The 16,702-nt window shown below is 54.0% G+C and overlaps 2 protein-coding genes across 2 annotated transcripts; both read left to right on the top strand.

The window, feature by feature from the left end:
- Positions 1-3,231: 3,231 nt before the first annotated feature.
- LOC113408170 (BLOC-1-related complex subunit 6-like) lies at positions 3,232-4,074 on the top strand. The gene has a single exon (XM_026661086.1). It carries the CDS (start codon positions 3,232-3,234, stop codon positions 3,928-3,930), a length of 699 nt encoding a protein of 232 aa, XP_026516871.1. The 3' UTR covers positions 3,931-4,074.
- Positions 4,075-6,794: 2,720 nt separating this feature from the next.
- On the top strand, positions 6,795-16,447 carry ITPA (inosine triphosphatase). Its single transcript, XM_026661089.2, has 8 exons — positions 6,795-6,900; positions 7,725-7,782; positions 7,882-7,946; positions 10,298-10,371; positions 12,772-12,803; positions 13,865-13,980; positions 14,985-15,061; positions 15,950-16,447. The coding sequence occupies exons 1-8, from the start codon at positions 6,838-6,840 to the stop codon at positions 16,071-16,073; spliced, it is 609 nt and encodes a 202-aa protein (XP_026516874.1). The 5' UTR covers positions 6,795-6,837; the 3' UTR covers positions 16,074-16,447.
- Positions 16,448-16,702: the final 255 nt, after the last annotated feature.

Genomic DNA, 16,702 nt, shown 5'->3' with positions numbered 1-16,702 from the left:
CGACTGACCAGTAGCAGTCTGGAGTCGTTTTCCTCCTTCTCCTTCAAATGCCTCCTCAAAACACTCCTATGCTGCGATGCCTATAAAAAACTTGACAACAGTTAGGCTGCTGGTGCGCTGAAACCACTGCTGATCCTGCTGCCCAGTATTATCTCATTGGTTCCTTGTACTGCCCTGTCTGCCTCTGCTGTCTTTTGCTTTAAACTCATATTGTACGCCCTTTGGGGCAGGGGATGTCTTTTTGTTTTGTGTTTGTACAGTGCCTAGAACAGTGGGACCCTGGGCCATGACTGGGGCCCCTAGGAACTACCATAATACACCTCATAGACTTTAAGGCCAGAAGGGATCATCTAGTCTGACCTGCACGTCACAGGCCACAGAACCTCACCCACCCCCTCCCATAATAGACCCCTAACCTCTGGCTGAGCTACTGAAGTCCTCGAATCATGAGTTAAAGACTTACAAGTTACAGAGAATTCACCATTTATACTAGTTTAAGCCTGCAAGTGACCAGGGCCCCAAGCTGCAGAAGAAGGCAAAAGATGGCCCCAAGGTCTCTGCCTATCTGACCCAGGGGAAAAATCCTTCCTGATCTCAAATATGTCTTCTCTCTTCTGTGCTGTGTCTTTTGCTCTTTACACAACAATAATCTGAAGGAATCACAGCTGGGTTCCAAATAATTGTGTTTTCTAAATATACGCTAGAGGGGCATGCATTTAACAGCTTGTGTAGGCTGAGCTCTGGGACTCCTGGTATCCCTCCATCCCCCCATAAGCTCCTGGAATGCCCTCCTGCCATCCTCTCTATTTCAAGGTCTTCCTGCAACTCCCCAAACTCCCCAATGCCAGGGCCTCTGTATGCCCCCTTCCCCTATATCCCCCCAATTTCCCTCCCCTCACAAGGGGTTGTGTGTCCCCCATTCTGCATATACTAGGGTGCCCCCTGTGAGGGGTTCTGTCTGCCCTCCATTTCCCCATACTAGGATCCTCTATTCTCCCCACCGTGCCAGGGCTCTGTCCCCCACATTTCCTCTTCCCCCATAGCAGGATTCCATTCTCCCCACCATGCCAGAGGCTCTGTCCGGCTCCTGCCAGGGAAATACATCCTGCCGCTCTGACTGCTTCTGAAACACAGCACAGTGAGCGAGCGCTCCCACACTATTTACAGGGATAGGAGCCTGTTCCTGCACACTACACTGGGCCTGGTCTACTGGACGGCTTCCAATCCAGAACGGAGGCCTTTCTGGAAGAGATGCTTTAGGCCAGTGGCTCTCAACCTTTCCAGACGACTGGACACCTTTCAGGAGTCTGATTTGGCTTGTGTACCCCCAAGTTACACCTCACTAGCTTGCTTACAAAATCAGACATAAAAATACAGAAGTGTCGCAGCCACACTATTACTGAACAATTGCTGACTTCCTCATTTTTACCATATAATTATAAAATAAATCAAATGGAATATAAATATTGTACTTACATTTCATTGTATAGTATATAGAGCAGAATAAACACGTCATTGTCTGTATGCCATTTTAGTTTGTACTGACTTCACTAGTGCTTTTTTGTAGCCTGTTGTAAAACTGGGCAAATATCTAGATGAGTTGATGTACCCCGTGGAAGACCTCTGCATAGCCCGGGCTGAGAACCACTGCTGTAGGCAGGGCCGGCTCCAGGCACCAGCTTACCAAGCAGGTGCTTGGGGCGGCCACTTTGGAGAGGGGCGGAACGTCAGGCTGTTCAGGGGCAATTCAGCGGACGGTCCCTCACTCCTGCTCGGAGCGAAGGACCTCCCGCCGAATTGCCGCCGCAGATTGCGATCGCGGCTTTTTTTGTTTGTTTGGCTGCTTGGGGCGGCAAAATCCCTGGAGCTGGCCCTGACTGTAGGAAAACACAAGTGATTGGGATCAATACAGAGGTAACTGGGTGAGATTCTCTGGCCCATGCTATGCAGGATGTCAAAGTAGATCAGGGGTGGCCAACCTGAGCCTGAGAAGGAGCCAGAATTTACCAATGGACATTGTCAAAGAGCCACAGTAATACGTCAGCAGCCCCCCATCAGCTTCCCCCCCATCCCGCTCCCAGTGCTTCCCACCCACCATCAAACCAGCCAATCAGCGCCTCCCCCTCCCTCCCCACACCTCCCAATCAGCTGTTTTGTGGCATGCAGGAGGCTCTGAGGGGAAAGGGGAGGAGCGAGGGCATGGCAGGCTCAGGGGATGGGGACAGGGCCTGTGGCAGAGCCAGGGGTTGAGCAGTGAGCACCTCTGGCACACTGGAAAGTTGGCGCCTGTAGCCCCAGCCCCAGAGTCGGTGCCTATATAATAGGGTGACCAGACGTCCTGATAAAATTGGGACTGTCCCAATCTTTAGGTGTCTGTCCCGCGTCCCGATATTTCGCAGCTTCCTTTTTTTTTTTTTTTTTTTTCTCCGTTGGCGACACTCAGCTTTTTTTTTGCTCCGCCGGTGCCCCCATGTATATCAGGGCTTGTCTTCACTACCCGCCTGGATCGGCGGGTAGAAATCGATCTCTCGGGGATTGAATTATCGCGTCCCGTCAGGACGTGACAATCGATCCCCGAATCGACACGCGTACTCCACCAGCCCAGGTAGGAGTAAGCGCTGTCGATGGGGGAGCTGCGGCGGTCGATTTGCCGCCGTCCTCACAGCGGGGTAAGTCGGATCGGATACGTCGAATAGCCTAGCTGAATTTGCGTATCTTAAATCGTTCTCCCCCCACCCTCAGTGTAAACCTAGCCTAAGGAGCTGCATATTAACTTCTGAAGAGCTGCATGAGGCTCCGGAGCCACAGGTTGGCCACCCCTGGAGTAGATGATCAGATTCCTTCTGCCTTAAGATCCATGAATCTTCCCTTCACTTCCGTGACCCTTTCTCTCCCCCGCTTCTCCCTCCATCCCTCCTACCCTCTTCTGTCTCTTTTTCCTACCTTTTCTTTCCTCATCCTCTTTCCCCTGTCTGGCTCTCATCCTCCCTGTCTCAATCACATTCACACCCTCTCCTGTCTCGCCTCCTCCCCCTGTCCTGGTGTTGCTGCTTGTGATTTGCTCTTTGCCTCTGGGAGAGCCCAATCAGAGATCCCCCTCCTCGGAAAGGTGCAAACTGGATCGCTGGCTTTCTCCCTGCGTCCCTCCCTATCTGCCTCTCCCTAGGCTCCTCCTCCGGTGTCGCTGTCCCCCTCCCGGCCAGTGCGCGCTGGGGAGCCCCAGGCCGGAGCATGGAGAGGGGCGCAGGCCTGCCGCAGCACATCATGGCCCAGGTGCGCGTCCAAGCCCCGGGGGCCGCGGCCAGCCCGGAGGATCCGTGCCGGGAAGGCTCCGTCGCTGGGGACAGGCTGGCCGGAGGGCGGCTGCTGGACAGCCGCAGCTTGGATGGGATCAGCCAGGCGTACGGGGCCAGCCGGGCGCAGGAAGGGCGCCGCGCCACCATCTCCAGCGCCCTGGAGCTGGAAGGGACGGTCAGCCACGACGGGGACCTCACCCACTTCGTGGCCAACAACCTGCAGCTGAAAATCAAGCTGAGCTCCCGGGGCAGCCTGGAGGAGCCGGAGCCCCCGGGCCAGCCCTTCCCAGGGCTGGGGCGGAGCAAAGCGGCCGACATCCCCCCCATTGACCCCGCGGTGCTGACGGAGCTGGAGCGCCTGACCCAAGAGGTGGCCCACAAAGTGGACCAGATGATGAGGAGCTTGAGCGGCAGCATCCAGAACATGACGGCCCTGAGCGTGGGCTACATCCAGACCTACCGGGACGCCGTGGACAGCCTGGGCGAGTCCGTAGACATGAGCATCAAAGGGATGTACACGCTGATGGCCCGCTGCGAGGAACTGGACCGCTCCATGCAGCCGGTCCACGCCCTGGCCAAACAGATCCGGGAGATCAAAAGGACCCTGGAGATATTCGAGTCGCTGTGCAAGTAGCGCCGGCGGAAAACATTTCTCAGCTGCTTTGTTAATGGGGGGGAGGGGACGCTGTGCTGGTTGCAAACTCCAAAAGGGAACATGTCGTGTACTGTATGCGGTTGTGTGTTTGTTTCATGTCTTGTGCTGCCATAAGCCTGTTACACTAAAAGCAGACACTGCTTTGCAGAGGATCTGTCTGAAAGGGGCTAATTCCCCCTGAACGATTACTTGAAAATTTCCCACCCTCTCTGTTCGTTAGAGGGGATGGTGCATGCTCAGGATTTCCAAGGACCCTAAGGGAATGATGCTCTCAGATTCAATAGGAATCCGACTTCAGTGGGAGCTGGGCTGCTTTCAAAATCCCAGCTGCGAAGAATTGTCGGCCTGACGAGGAATAGTGAACTGGATTCCCTCATCTGTATAGTTCACCTTTCCCGGTAAAATAAGAATATTTATACTTAAAAAAACCACTCTGCAATTTGCCAAACCACCTAAAATGTGTCCATAGGAAAGAACTTCTGCTATTGAGCCTTCCCGGGGTTATTTTCAAAGAGCCCAGTATTGCTCTCGCTCTGCTGTCTTTGAGGTGAAGGGGAGGTTTACCTTTGATTGCAATGGGGGAAGAACAAGGCCGGCGCTGATTGCTTTTGAAATTCCCACGCTCTGCATATTTCAGCAGCTGAGGAGTTTGCCCTACAAGTGGATTTGCAGGGTGCCGGCTCAGAAGCAGATTCTGAATCCTCTCCCAAAACCTCTGATGACTCTCACATTTGCTTCCACATTTAACAGCCTAACCCGTGACCTATATTAAATATGGAAGGAATGACAGCTGTGTACATATGCTCTGTGGATCTTATACCCTTCGACTGGTTAATTTCTTTGTTTTAGTACAGCAGGGCTGCATGTACACCTCTACCTCGATAGAACGCTGTCCTCGGGAGCCAAAAAATCTTACCGTGTTATAGGTGAAACCGCGTTATATCAAACTTGATTTGATCCGCCGGCACGCGCAGCCCCGCCCCCCTGGAGCATTGCTTTACTGCGTTATATCCGAATTCGTGTTATATTGGGTGGCGTTATATGGGGTAGAGGTGTATTTAATATTTGGCATGTGGTATGGAAGTGCTCCTTTCAGTGTATCTGGGGAACAGAAAGAATTAACTATAGAGCCCCAAGGCCTTCCCCAGTTCCAGAGAGAGCCAGGCTATGCTGTAAGGAGGGCAACTTAATAAAGACAGGAACTTCCTGCTCTCAGCTGTTTCCTCATCTGGAGGTGTTAAGTGACTCGGGTGGGTCTGAGTCTCTCAGCCCCTTGGTGCACTAAGGCATTTCTCTCCTGGTAAGACCCTACCGGAATGGCACACCCATGTCTGTGCGCTGCTAAAGCCCAGGGGAGTCCGGGCTAAAGAGGAGTGGAAGTGGGAGGGGATCAGAGCTTGAAACCCCCCCCAGACCCAGCAGGGATCCCCCCCAGCAGCCCAGAAGTGTGTGGGGGATATGCAGCTGGGCCTAGCAGGGCCCCCCCCCCGATGGGAGCCCGCAAACTGGAGTAGGGCTAGGGTGACCAGGTGTCCAGTTTTTGACTGAAACACCCGGTTGAAAAGGGACCCTGGCGGCTCCGGTTAGCACCGCCGACCGGGCCATTAAAAGCCCGGTCGGCAGGGCTAAGGCAGGCTAGTCCCTACTTGTCCTGGGGCACCGTGCTGCACCCTGGAAGCGGCCAGCAGGTCCGATTCCTAGGCTGGGGGGCCATGGGGCTCCACGTGCTGCCCCCACCCCATGCACCAGCTCTGCACTCCCATTGGCCAGTTCCTGGCCAATGGGAGCTGGGGAGGCAGTGCCTGTGGGCAAGAGGGAGCCTCCTGCCCCCACCTAGGAGGCCGGAACTGCTGGCTGCTTCCGGGGTGCAGCACGGTGCCAGGGAGCCTGCCTTAGCCCTGCTGCGCCGGTGAAGGGGAGCTGCCCAAGGTAAGCCTGTGCCCCAATCCCCTGCCCCGAGCCCCCCCGTACCCCAAACCCCTCATCCCTGGCCCCACCCCAGAGCACGTACCCCTTCCTGCACTCCAGCCCATAGACCCCGCAAACCAGAGCCCCCTCCTGCACCCGAGCCCCCACCCCCTGCACTTCAACCCCCTGCCCCAGCCGAGAGCCCCCCCACACCCTGAACCCCTCATCCCCTGCCCAACCCCAGAGCCCTCACTCCCTCCTGCACCCCAACCCCCTGCCTCAACTCACAGCCCCCTCCCGCACTCCGAATTTCTCAGCCCCAGCCTGGAACCCCCCCCTGCACCATAAAATCCCTCATCCCCAGCCCAGATCCCCTCCCGCACACCAAACCCCTGCCCCAGCCCAGGGAAAGTGAGGGAGGGGGAATGTAGTGAACGGGGGCGGGGCCTCGGGGAAGGGGCGGGGCTAGGGTAGTCGGTTTTGTGCCCGTAGAAAGTTGGCAACGCTAAGCAGGGCAGGGGGTCGGTAAAACCTCTGGTGACCCCTTCCGGGACAGCAGAGCCGCGGCCGTGCACGGGCCAGGTGCGAGGGAGGCCACGTTACACCCAGGCAACAGCATCGCCCTGCTGGGTCTCCGCAGCCCCCCGCCCCCTCCGGCAGGGCATCGGTTACCGGAGCAACCCGACCCCGCACTTCCGGCCTCCAGGGCCATAGAGCTCGGGGGTGTGGCAGAAAAGCACTTCCGGTCTGCTCTAGCTAGTGGCGGCTTGGGAGACCGGAAGTGTCTTGTCCCCGAGCCTCCCTCGCCCTTCGTCACCGGAAATGCGTACCCAGGCTCCTTTCAGTCCTCACGGCGCTGGAAGATCGGTCTCTCCTCTCATTGGCCGGTCCCGCGGGGCGGGGCTAGGCTCGTTGCCCTGGCTGCCGGGTGGCGAGGCTGTGATTGGCAGGTCAGCGCGCAGGCGCTGTGGCTCTGCTATGGCCGCCGCCGCCGGGAGGAACGTGGTGTTCGTGACCGGCAACGCCAAGAAGCTAGAGGAGGTGGGGGGTAGGGAGCTGCGCGGATTGGACGGAGGGGGCCACCGTACCGGAATGAAGCATGGCGTCCGCCAACCCCCGGACGGCGCTGTCTTCCGGGGGAGGGGCGGGGCCTCCTCCCGCGTGCGGCGCTTGCTCCCGCCCCCGCAGCTAGCCCCGCCCCCTGCTGTCACTGCCCGCCCGTTCCGCGCGCTGCCGGCATTAGGCTCCAGAGTTAACGCCCGGGCGGGCCGGGGCTCGGGCTCCGCCAGGACTGTCGCTGCCCTGGGGACGCTCCCGACGCTGAACCTGTCACTGGACGAACCCCGTCGGGGGGTTCCGCTCCCCTGAACCGGAGCCCAGGGCCGACGAGAGGGGGGGAGCTGGTACAAATTACCGGGGCCCGGTGGTCCGGAAGGGGGCCCGGGTCCCGGCTTCCCCCCGCCCCTCTCATCGCCTTACTGGAGCCCGGCTTCCTCCCCTCTCGTCGGCCTGTTTAGCCGGTCTGCCCTTGTTGGGGGCCCGAAAAAAATTTTTTCACAGGGGCCCGAACCTGCTCTCGGTGTCCCTGCCGGAGCCTGGTAGGAGCCTTAGAGCAAGTCCCCCCCCGCCGTCCCTGATCCTGGCCAAACACTGCTCCCATCCAGCACTGCCCAGTGCCCGCCCTGCTCCAAACTTCCTGCCACTCCCTCCCCACCCCATAGCGCCTGAGTCTGAGGCGGGTGGTGAGAGCCCCTGTGGCTGGGGGAGGATGGGACCAAACTTCCCCCCAGTATCTCACACACTGGGCTAGGCGCTGTCCCCCGCCCGCAGAGCGGGCTGAACAGCCTCTGTCTTGTTCCCAACAGGTCCTTCAGATCCTTGGGGATGCGTTTCCGTACAGACTGGTCGCAAAAAAAATTGACTGTAAGTCCGTGACTTTGTTTCTCGCTCGTTAAACGGTAACGTTTCAGCAGCCATTGGCCACCCCTCACCTCGCAATAATCCCTCCTGTCCTTGTTGCAGTGCCAGAATACCAAGGGGAACCAGACGAGATCTCCATTCAGAAATGCCGGGAAGCAGCAAATCAGGTCATTTCCTTTTCCGCTTTCCCCACTTCCACAGGTGTAAGTCAAAAATGAATAGAGATTAACCAAGAGTTTAGGCTAAATGGCCCAGCTGTTACCCACTGCATGACTACCCACCCGTTTGGCACATAGTTGGTGGGGAATTAAATGGCCATGGACTGACTGGTGCCAACAAAAAGGATGTAGAAGATTTGAATATAGCTACAGAGAAATTCCAGTGGAAGCCCTTATGAGAAAGGTTCATAAATAGGGTCTTCTACGGCAAAGGCCCTTCCCTGGCCTGATCCCATTGATCTCATTGATTGAGAGTGAGATCAGCTCAGTTGCTTTGGCAGAACATTCCTACAACTGGTTCTGTCCTAGATGATTAGTATTCTTGTCTTCTAATCCGGTAGAGCAGGGACATGGTGAAGTATAGAGTCCCCATCCGCAGAGCTCTGGCCTCTCGCTTCCCTAGAACAGAGGCTGCTGCTGTTATTAGGTACAGTAACTCCTCGTTTAATGTTGTAATTATGTTCCTGAAAAATGCTACTTGAAGTGAAACAATGTTAAGCAAATCCACTTTCCCCATAAGAATTAATGTAAATGGGGGGGTTAGGTTCCAGGGGGAAAATATATATATATATAATACACACACACACACAGTATAAGTTTTAAACAAATAGTTTAATACTGTACACAGCAATTATGATTGTGAAGCTTGGTTGAGGTGGTGAAGTCAGAGGGTGGGATATTTCCCAGGGAATGCCTTGCTGCTAAATGATGAACTAGAACAGCTGAGCCCTCAAGGGTTAACACGTTGTTGTTAATGTAGCCTCACACTCTACAAGGCAGCATGAATGGAGGGAGGGGAGACAGCATGGCAGAGAGAGACAGAGACACACACGTGTGAGAGAGAGAGACGCGCATTGCCCCTTTAAGTACACTTACCCCACTCTAAGTACATTGCCTGTTTAAGTAGATCCTCAAATTGAGACCGCAGCTGCTGCCAGCACGCTCCCTTCTTCCTGATCCCTGTCGTGTTCCACCCCTGCTCTGTGGAGATGGGGGGCAGGAGTGGGGGGGAGGGGGACACCCTGACATTAGCACCCCTCTCTCCCCACCCCCCGCACAGCAAGCAGGAGGCTCCCAGGAGCAGCTCCAAGGCAGAGGGTAGGAGCAGCACAAGGCAGTGCGGGGAGGGACAGCTGAACTGCCCGGAATAGGGCGGCTGCTGCACAGGGAACTTAGGGGAACAGGGAGCTGATAGGGGGGCTGCCGGTCCACCCCGGTTCCAAGCCCCCACCAGCTAGCTCCAACGGGCTGCTCTTTCTGCAAGCAGTGGACAAAGCAGGTGGCTGCCAAACAACGTTATAAAGGAGCATTGCGCAACTTTAAACAAGCATGTTCCCTAATTGATCAACAACGTAACAATAAAATAATGTTAACTGGGACGACGTTAAGTCAGGAGTTACTGTACCTATTGCGGGCAGGAGTGGCAAAAATGTGTGTGTGGGGGGGCCACCGGCACCGCCCATTTCCCCTAGGGCCCATCCTTGCACTGTCCCTTGCCCCTGAGGCCCCACCTCTTCCTGCCTGGGGCCCCGCCCCTTCCCTGAGGCTCTGCCCCTGCCCCGGCTCCTCTCCGAGGCCCTACCCCTTCTCCAAGGCCCCACCCTGCCTCTTCCCCCGGGGCCGTGCCCTCGCACTGCCTTTCCCACTGAGAACCCAGCCCCGCTCACTCCTTTCCACACGCCCTACAGCCGGTAAAAAGTGGGAGGACATCGCCCTCCCACTTTTAAAAGTGATGGGGCTATGGCTGCATGTACCCTCTGTTCTGGTGCCCCCGATTGCGGGTATGGGGTCAGCGCCTTTGTTCCCATCTTATCATTTGGGGGGTAATGAAGTAGTTCTCCACCAGCCAGTGACAGGTTGTCATCCAAAGAGCCCAGGCACAGATTCATTTTCAGAATGAAGAAGCCAGTTAGGCCTCGGGCTCCAATGAAAGTCAGGACTGTGCAAATGCAACAAACCGCCCCCCCCTGCATTTTAGGTTTCTCCAGTATTGCCCCCCAATGAGGGCGATACCCATACGAATGCTTTAGATTAGCTCTCCTCAAACTTCCAAAGGAAAGCTTCTTATCTCTGCCTTGGTAATGCCACTTCTAGCTGCAGGTGCAGAGCACAGGTTTCATTGCTTGTTCTCTCTCTATATATAATCTCCTCAGATTTAAGGAGCTTTAATGGATGCTGCGTTTTTATGAAGCCTCTAACGTCATGTGGAACCATAATGGATTGTAACCAAAAAGGCAGTTTAGGAGAAGGTGCCTTCCCCTTAGAGCTAATATTTCTGTTTCTTTGACTTCCCTCTGCAGATCCAGGGACCTGTTATCGTAGAAGACACTTGTTTGTGTTTCAATGCCTTGGGGGGCCTCCCAGGACCATATATGTAAGTAGGCGTGGATATGCTTGTAGTTCTTTCCTGTACTACGGTTTGACTGGGGCTATAGGTATTTTGAGATGTGATTCCTGGGGGCTCTCCAAACCCCAGGAGCAGAACTCTCTTTTCTGTAGTTTGCTGTTCTAGTTCCTGCAGCTTCATCCTGAAGAGAGAGGAAATGGGGAAGGGATTTGTACTCGCCCGGTCCCTGCTTTGCACTTAATGCATAGTGCATGGGGTGGATGGGACAGCTCAGTGACCCTGATTTACTCCCTGTTACTGCTCCTGCATCCCAAGTAGGACCTGGCCCTGCGAAGGAATCCGTGGGGGCTGATCCATGCACCCTTCACTTCAAACTCAGCACAGGCATCATTTGCAGGGTCTTAAACTGAAATTGTGGTTTAAAGTGACTGGACCAAATTCATCCCTTGTGTAACTACACTGAAGTCATCAGGGGAGGAGTTTTGTCCATCCTGCCACTTCAGTAGAGAAAGAGCTACCGAGTTTTGTTAATTCGAATCACTGGATTTATTTTATTGTATAATGGGACCCTGGAGGCTGCTGTAGTTCAACTGGAAACAAGATTTCTAAATTTAATCGCTCATAACTAAGGCTAAGATTTAGTCACGGGTATTTTTAGTAAAAGTCATAGACAGGTCACAGGCAATAAACAAAAATTCATGGGCTGTGACCTGTCCATGACTTTTATTATAAATACCCCGACTAAATCTTAGCTGCTCCAGGGGAGCCCCGGGGGCCAATGGCTGACCCCTGCTCCGGCAGTGGGGGCTGACTGCTGACCCCACCCGCTGCTCCGAGGCCCCCCTGGACCGCTGCTCCGGGGCAGCCCCCAGAACCGCTGCTGCTCCAGTGGCTCCCGGGGCCAGCCACATCGGCTGCTGTTCCGGCGACCCCGGGGCCAGCTGCTCGGGGCTGCCCAAGCAGCAGTCAGTGCGGCTGGCCCGGGGGCCACCCAAGAAGCTGGCCCTGGGCCATCCCAGCAGCAGCTGGTGAGACTCACCCCAGGGCCAGCTGCTCGGGTGACCCTGGGGCCAGCCGCACGAGCTGCTGCAGCTGCGGAAGACCTGGAGTTCCCGGAAAGTTACGGAATCCGTGACCTCCATGACAGACTCGCAGCCTTACTCAGAACTCCTCTAGCAAAGTCCTGCCATAGCTCTTGGCACTGCTTTTTAGTTTTGCAGTTTCTCTACAATTTGCTCTGCTTATTCTGGTTACCAGGGCAGAAAACATGGAAGGTGGAATGTGATTACGTACTTCTATAACTCACATTCTTTATTTCTTACAACAAAACTGGGCAAATGATCACTCCCCAAATGTGAGTCAATTGGCTTAGTGATTCTGGAAGGAGGAAAAAAATCTTCAAATGAAGGATTTTTTTTTTTTTTTTACCATCTCACTGCTCATTTGTGGGAATTACTCTTCTGAACTTTTGGCCTCAGGAATACTTAGCGCTTTTATAGCTCTCTTTATTTAAAGAGCTCCCACGTATTTTACAAACTCACCTCTGCGAGGTAGGTATTCTTCCCATTTTACAGCGGGGATTGCTACCGCATGGAGAGCTTAAGTGATTTCCCCCAAATTGTACAGCAACTCAAGAAAGGAACCCAGGTCTCCTGGGTCCTCTGCTTTAACCATTATACTATGCTTCCTCGCTAAAGTATTGAACATACAGGCTAGGTGGTACTGCACAACAGACTGGCCTGTAATCTGAATAGCAAAAGTACTGGAGTAGAATCTTGGGCTAAAGACCCACAGGCTCAGTTATTTAAGAAATAGGCCCCAACCCTGCAATGAACTCCATGCAAGTTGACCCCTGGCCCAGGGAGGAGACACATTGATTTCAGTAGGACCCTTGGGGGTCTGTAACTTGCTGGTTTGGAGTCTAAGGGCTTGTCTACACTACCGCGGTAGTTCGACGGCTGGCAATCGAACTTCCGGGTTCGATTTATCGCGTCTGGTGTGGACGCGATAATTCGAACCAGGAAGTGCTCGCCGTCGACTGCGGTACTCCACGTCAGCGAGAGGAGTACCGCGGAGTCGACGGGGGAGCCTGCCTGCCGTGTGTGGACCGCGTCTGAACCGCGGTAAATTCGAACTAAGGTATGTCGACTTCAGCTACGTTATTCACGTAGCTGAAGTTGCGTACCTTAGATCGAATTGGGGTGTTAGTGTAGACCAGGCCTAAATCTGCATTTCCTAATGTTTGTTAATATATAGCCCGGAGTAAGGTTTATTAAACAGTGCAAGTTCACCAGGGATTCACAGTGCTAGGAAACCTGTGCAGAGAGAAATCCGCCATAGAATGTTGCACTAGACATATTTCCGTTGTTGATGACAATGGCAGAAAATAACCCTGCCACTGACACTTGTTCTCTTCTTACGTTTCAGAAAATGGTTTCTAGAGAAGTTAAAACCAGAAGGTATTTCCCTTTGAATTACTGCTCTCAGTGGGATTTGCTGTTCAGAATCACATGCTCCTGTGCAACCTAGCAACAATGTGAAGTGAATCCCTTTCCTCTCTGGGCTCTCACGGCTCTGCACTTGACCGGTTCCTTTGCCATCTCTGGGACCGCTCACTTCTCCCCATTCCTCACGGTCTCCATGTGTGCCATCATGTTCTGCCCTTAGCCCCTCCCTTTGCTTCATCTACACCTTATCAGTGAGTAAGATCATCTGTGCTGATGGCTTCAGCAGCCATCTCTGTGCCGATGACTCCCAAATCTACCTCTCTTCAGAGTCATATCTGCCTTGGTACTGACAGCCGCTCTTCCTAATTGCCCTGCAGTTATCAGTTCAACATGGCAACACAGGAGTACAACCTTGGTGTCACCCCTCTTTCCTTCTTCCCCCCCCTCACATCCAGACTATTACTGAATCCTGTCACTTCTTTTCCAACCTATCCAAAATCCATCCATCCATCCCCTGTATGTGCCTTCCTGATCTCCTGCTTTTTACTGATCTTCCTGTCACCCACCTCGTATCCCTCCAGTACCACCAAACTCCCCTTCCTTGCCTGCTCTTCTGTCTACACTCCAGGAGCTCCCTCTCTGCTGTCACAACTATGGACAATGGGAAACAGACTGACCCCAAGTGACAGGAGATGTAACCTTTAGTATCAGATGAATAAAACCGTTATCCTAGGCAGTGATACAGCATCTCATCTAGGCATCGCAAAACACTTTAAAAACATTCATTAAGCCCCCTTGTAAGGATTCTGTGGAAAAGTCATGAGTAGAGCCCAAGAATCCTGATCACCAGTCTCCTGAAATACCCATGAGACAGACCATTCCTTGCCTAATCCCGGTAATACTCCCTCACCCTTGTGAGTTGGATGCAGTCTGTGGGAGGCCTGCCATGGGGGCACAAAATGTTATTTGTTTGGGGTTTCCCCTCCCCTCGCTTGTCGCAGATTGCCTCTTGTCAGTTGTGCCGTGTGCCGAATGAAACGCGGAGATGATGGAATCCTCCTTCTGTTGCTTAGGTCTGTACAAGCTGTTAGCGGGGTTTGAAGACAAGTCCGCTTATGCTCTTTGCACCTTTGCATTCAGCACTGGAAACCCGGAGGACCCGGTGAAGCTGTTCAAAGGCCAGACTTGTGTAGGTATTCCGATCGCTGGGCAAAAGAAGCCTCTGCAGATAGCAGTAGGCTGGGGCGTGAGGGGGCTTGTAACATGAGTCCATTCACAGCACTAATTCGCAAGGGGCTCATCTTGGCCACCCACATCCATATTTAGTCACCTACATAAATGGCCTGATTTTCCAGGGTTGCTGAGCAGCTGCAGCTCCCATAGACTTGAGTGGAAGATGTGGACACTCAGCACGTCTGAAGATCAGGCTACTCATCGTGGTGCCCAGAGGCACCGGAGTTTGAAAACGTTGGTTGAAGGTTCTGAATGATCCTCCAAGTTCTCTTGTCTCCACTCCTGAGCCTGGCGGCTGTTCAGCCCTCCAAGCCCTCGAATGCTAGGAGCAGAATGTGCGGCTGCACCATTTCAATGAGCTCCAAGCCCCATCGCCCGGCTGCACATAGTTAACCCTTTCCTCAGATGTCTGTCTTTCCAGACCCTATCGTTTTCGTTTGGATGTGTGGTTGCTCTTCTGAACTCCCTCTAATATGGCTACATCTTGCTGGTACTGAGAAGCACTGAAGTGACCAGTCTTCTCCCACCATCCATGCCCCGTGTTTTCTCCAGCCAGCCTTAAACCTTGTTGTAGCTGCTCTCTCCTGCTCTTCCGCCTGTTTGTTAGTTTATCCTTCATACAGTCAGGAGTTCTTATTGGGGGCTGAGTCCTGACGCCTCAGTGCCCTGGGATGGGGGTGTTGAGCAGGCGCGCCAGGGGAAGGTGGAGAGCGGTGCAGGTCGTCTGTCTGCCTACGGCGTGGACTTAAGAAGATGGAGCACTAAACCAAGAAGTCCTAGTTGTTTACCTTGGCCTTGTTTTGGGGAATACTAAACAGTCTTGTAACTTTTGGTGGTTTCCCAAAGCAGAGCTCGGTCTAAAATGTAACCGGTTCATTTTCCCGCGTGTAATGATGTGAATGTGGCAGAGCAGTGCCGAGAAAGAAACCTCTTATTTCTTCTTCCTCCCCGAATTGGCAGGGTCGCATTGTTGAGCCCAGAGGCCCCAGAGACTTTGGCTGGGATCCTTGCTTCCAGCCTGACGGTTACGACCAGACGTAAGTGACTCTTTGCCTTTAATTCCTTACTTCAGACAATCACGAAACCAAAGGTTCTGTTAATGCATAAAGTGGAATCCGCTTACAGTGAACTCTGCCAGAGAGAAGTTGAGATGGGCTTAAAGCAAAATCCTACATCTGAACAGCTTTGACCCTGAGGGACGTGGGTTGGAACCTCACAGCTCAGACTGTCTCAAGCCTGTAGGGCAGACGACCTGAGTGTGTTTCTAATGAACTGTTTCCCATCCTAGGACTCCTCACAGACTTTGGCGAGATGCAGGGGTGGTTCTGTTGTTGTTTCTAGTAGCTGCTGCTAGTCGGTGGACTGTTGTAGGAGTCAGATATGGTTTTTATTGACTGACTTTCAGTGAGCTGCATCAGCCTGCCTAGAGTAGTGTCGTGCAATAAACGGACAGAGGTGGCGTTGCACAAGGGCAAATGACTGCACAGGGCCAGGATAATGGAGACCCAGGCCCAGGGTCTGACTCTCAGGGAACTGCACTCAATTCCTTGCCCTCTGAATAAGCTGACAAAGGGCTCAGTGAGGTGAGCCTGGCAAGAGAGCCTGCTTGAGTCACAAGTAGAAATTATGTTACAAAAGGTTGGTGCCGAAGTGAAGCCCAGAGTCAACAGAGGGCCCCCTAATCTGCACGTACAAAGCAGGCCAAGGGAACCGCTTCTGCAAACGAATGTGACAGCTACAGAATGCGCGTTTCTGGGCTGTCACCAGCGGCAGCTCTAAGGCCTGGCATGGCGATAACCCGGGGAGGGAGCAGGCTCAGCTTCTCAGCAGGCCGCTGGAGCTCAGGTGCACCCAGTTACCGAGCAAACCAGGGTTTAGGCTCTGGTTGGGATTGTGGCTATTCCTGTTTTTCTCCCCCTCCCCAGGTATGCCGAGCTGCCCAAGGCAGTGAAGAACTCCATCTCCCATCGCTACAGAGCACTAAAAGCGCTCTCCGGCTACTTCAGTCAGCAGAACAACCCAGCAGAAGCCACCTCCGCTCCCAGTTAGGCTGCGGGTGTCTTGGGGTACGTCCACGCTGCAATAAATACCCCACGGCACCGAGTCTCAGGGCCCGGCTCGATTGACCCAGGCTTGGGCTAAAACTTGCAGGGTCGATGTCTGGGCTCAGGCTGGAGCCTGGCTCCGAGACCTTCCCCCCCTCGCTGGTTTTCAGAGCCCGGGCTCCAGTGCAGCTTTTAGCCCTGCAGCCCGAGCCCCATGACCCCAAGTCAGCTGACCCCGGCCAGCCGCGAGTCTTTGATTGCAATGAAGATGTACCCTTTGGGACCCCAAACTTTTACAGAGTCGTCTGTGAGATGTGGGGTCCATTGATGGTTGTCTGTACAGTCTGTGTAGAATAAAGCTGCCCACTTGAAAACCGGGATGGTTTTCTGTTTCCCTTTGTTGCTTCTGAGGAGTCTGAAAAAGCCAGTGGGTCTACACTGATTTTTAGGGGCTGAAGTGCATTGGATACAGAGTTTGATGTTCGTGTTATCGCACAGCTTGTCCCAGGACGGTGGCGGTTGTGCTGTCCACCCTACCTCTTCTGTTCTCCCCTGTGCTGTTCCCTATCAACAGGATGGTTTTGGTAGGTGGTGGGAAGATCAGTCAGTTGGTCGTTGCACAAGATCAGTGGG

This window comes from Terrapene carolina, unplaced genomic scaffold (genome assembly GCF_002925995.2).
Source record: "Terrapene carolina triunguis isolate 2854851 unplaced genomic scaffold, T_m_triunguis-2.0 Scaffold926, whole genome shotgun sequence".
Lineage (NCBI taxonomy): Eukaryota > Metazoa > Chordata > Testudines > Emydidae > Terrapene > Terrapene triunguis.
The sequence above is the reverse complement of the archived record's forward strand: the minus strand, read 5'-3'. Positions and strand labels throughout refer to the sequence as shown.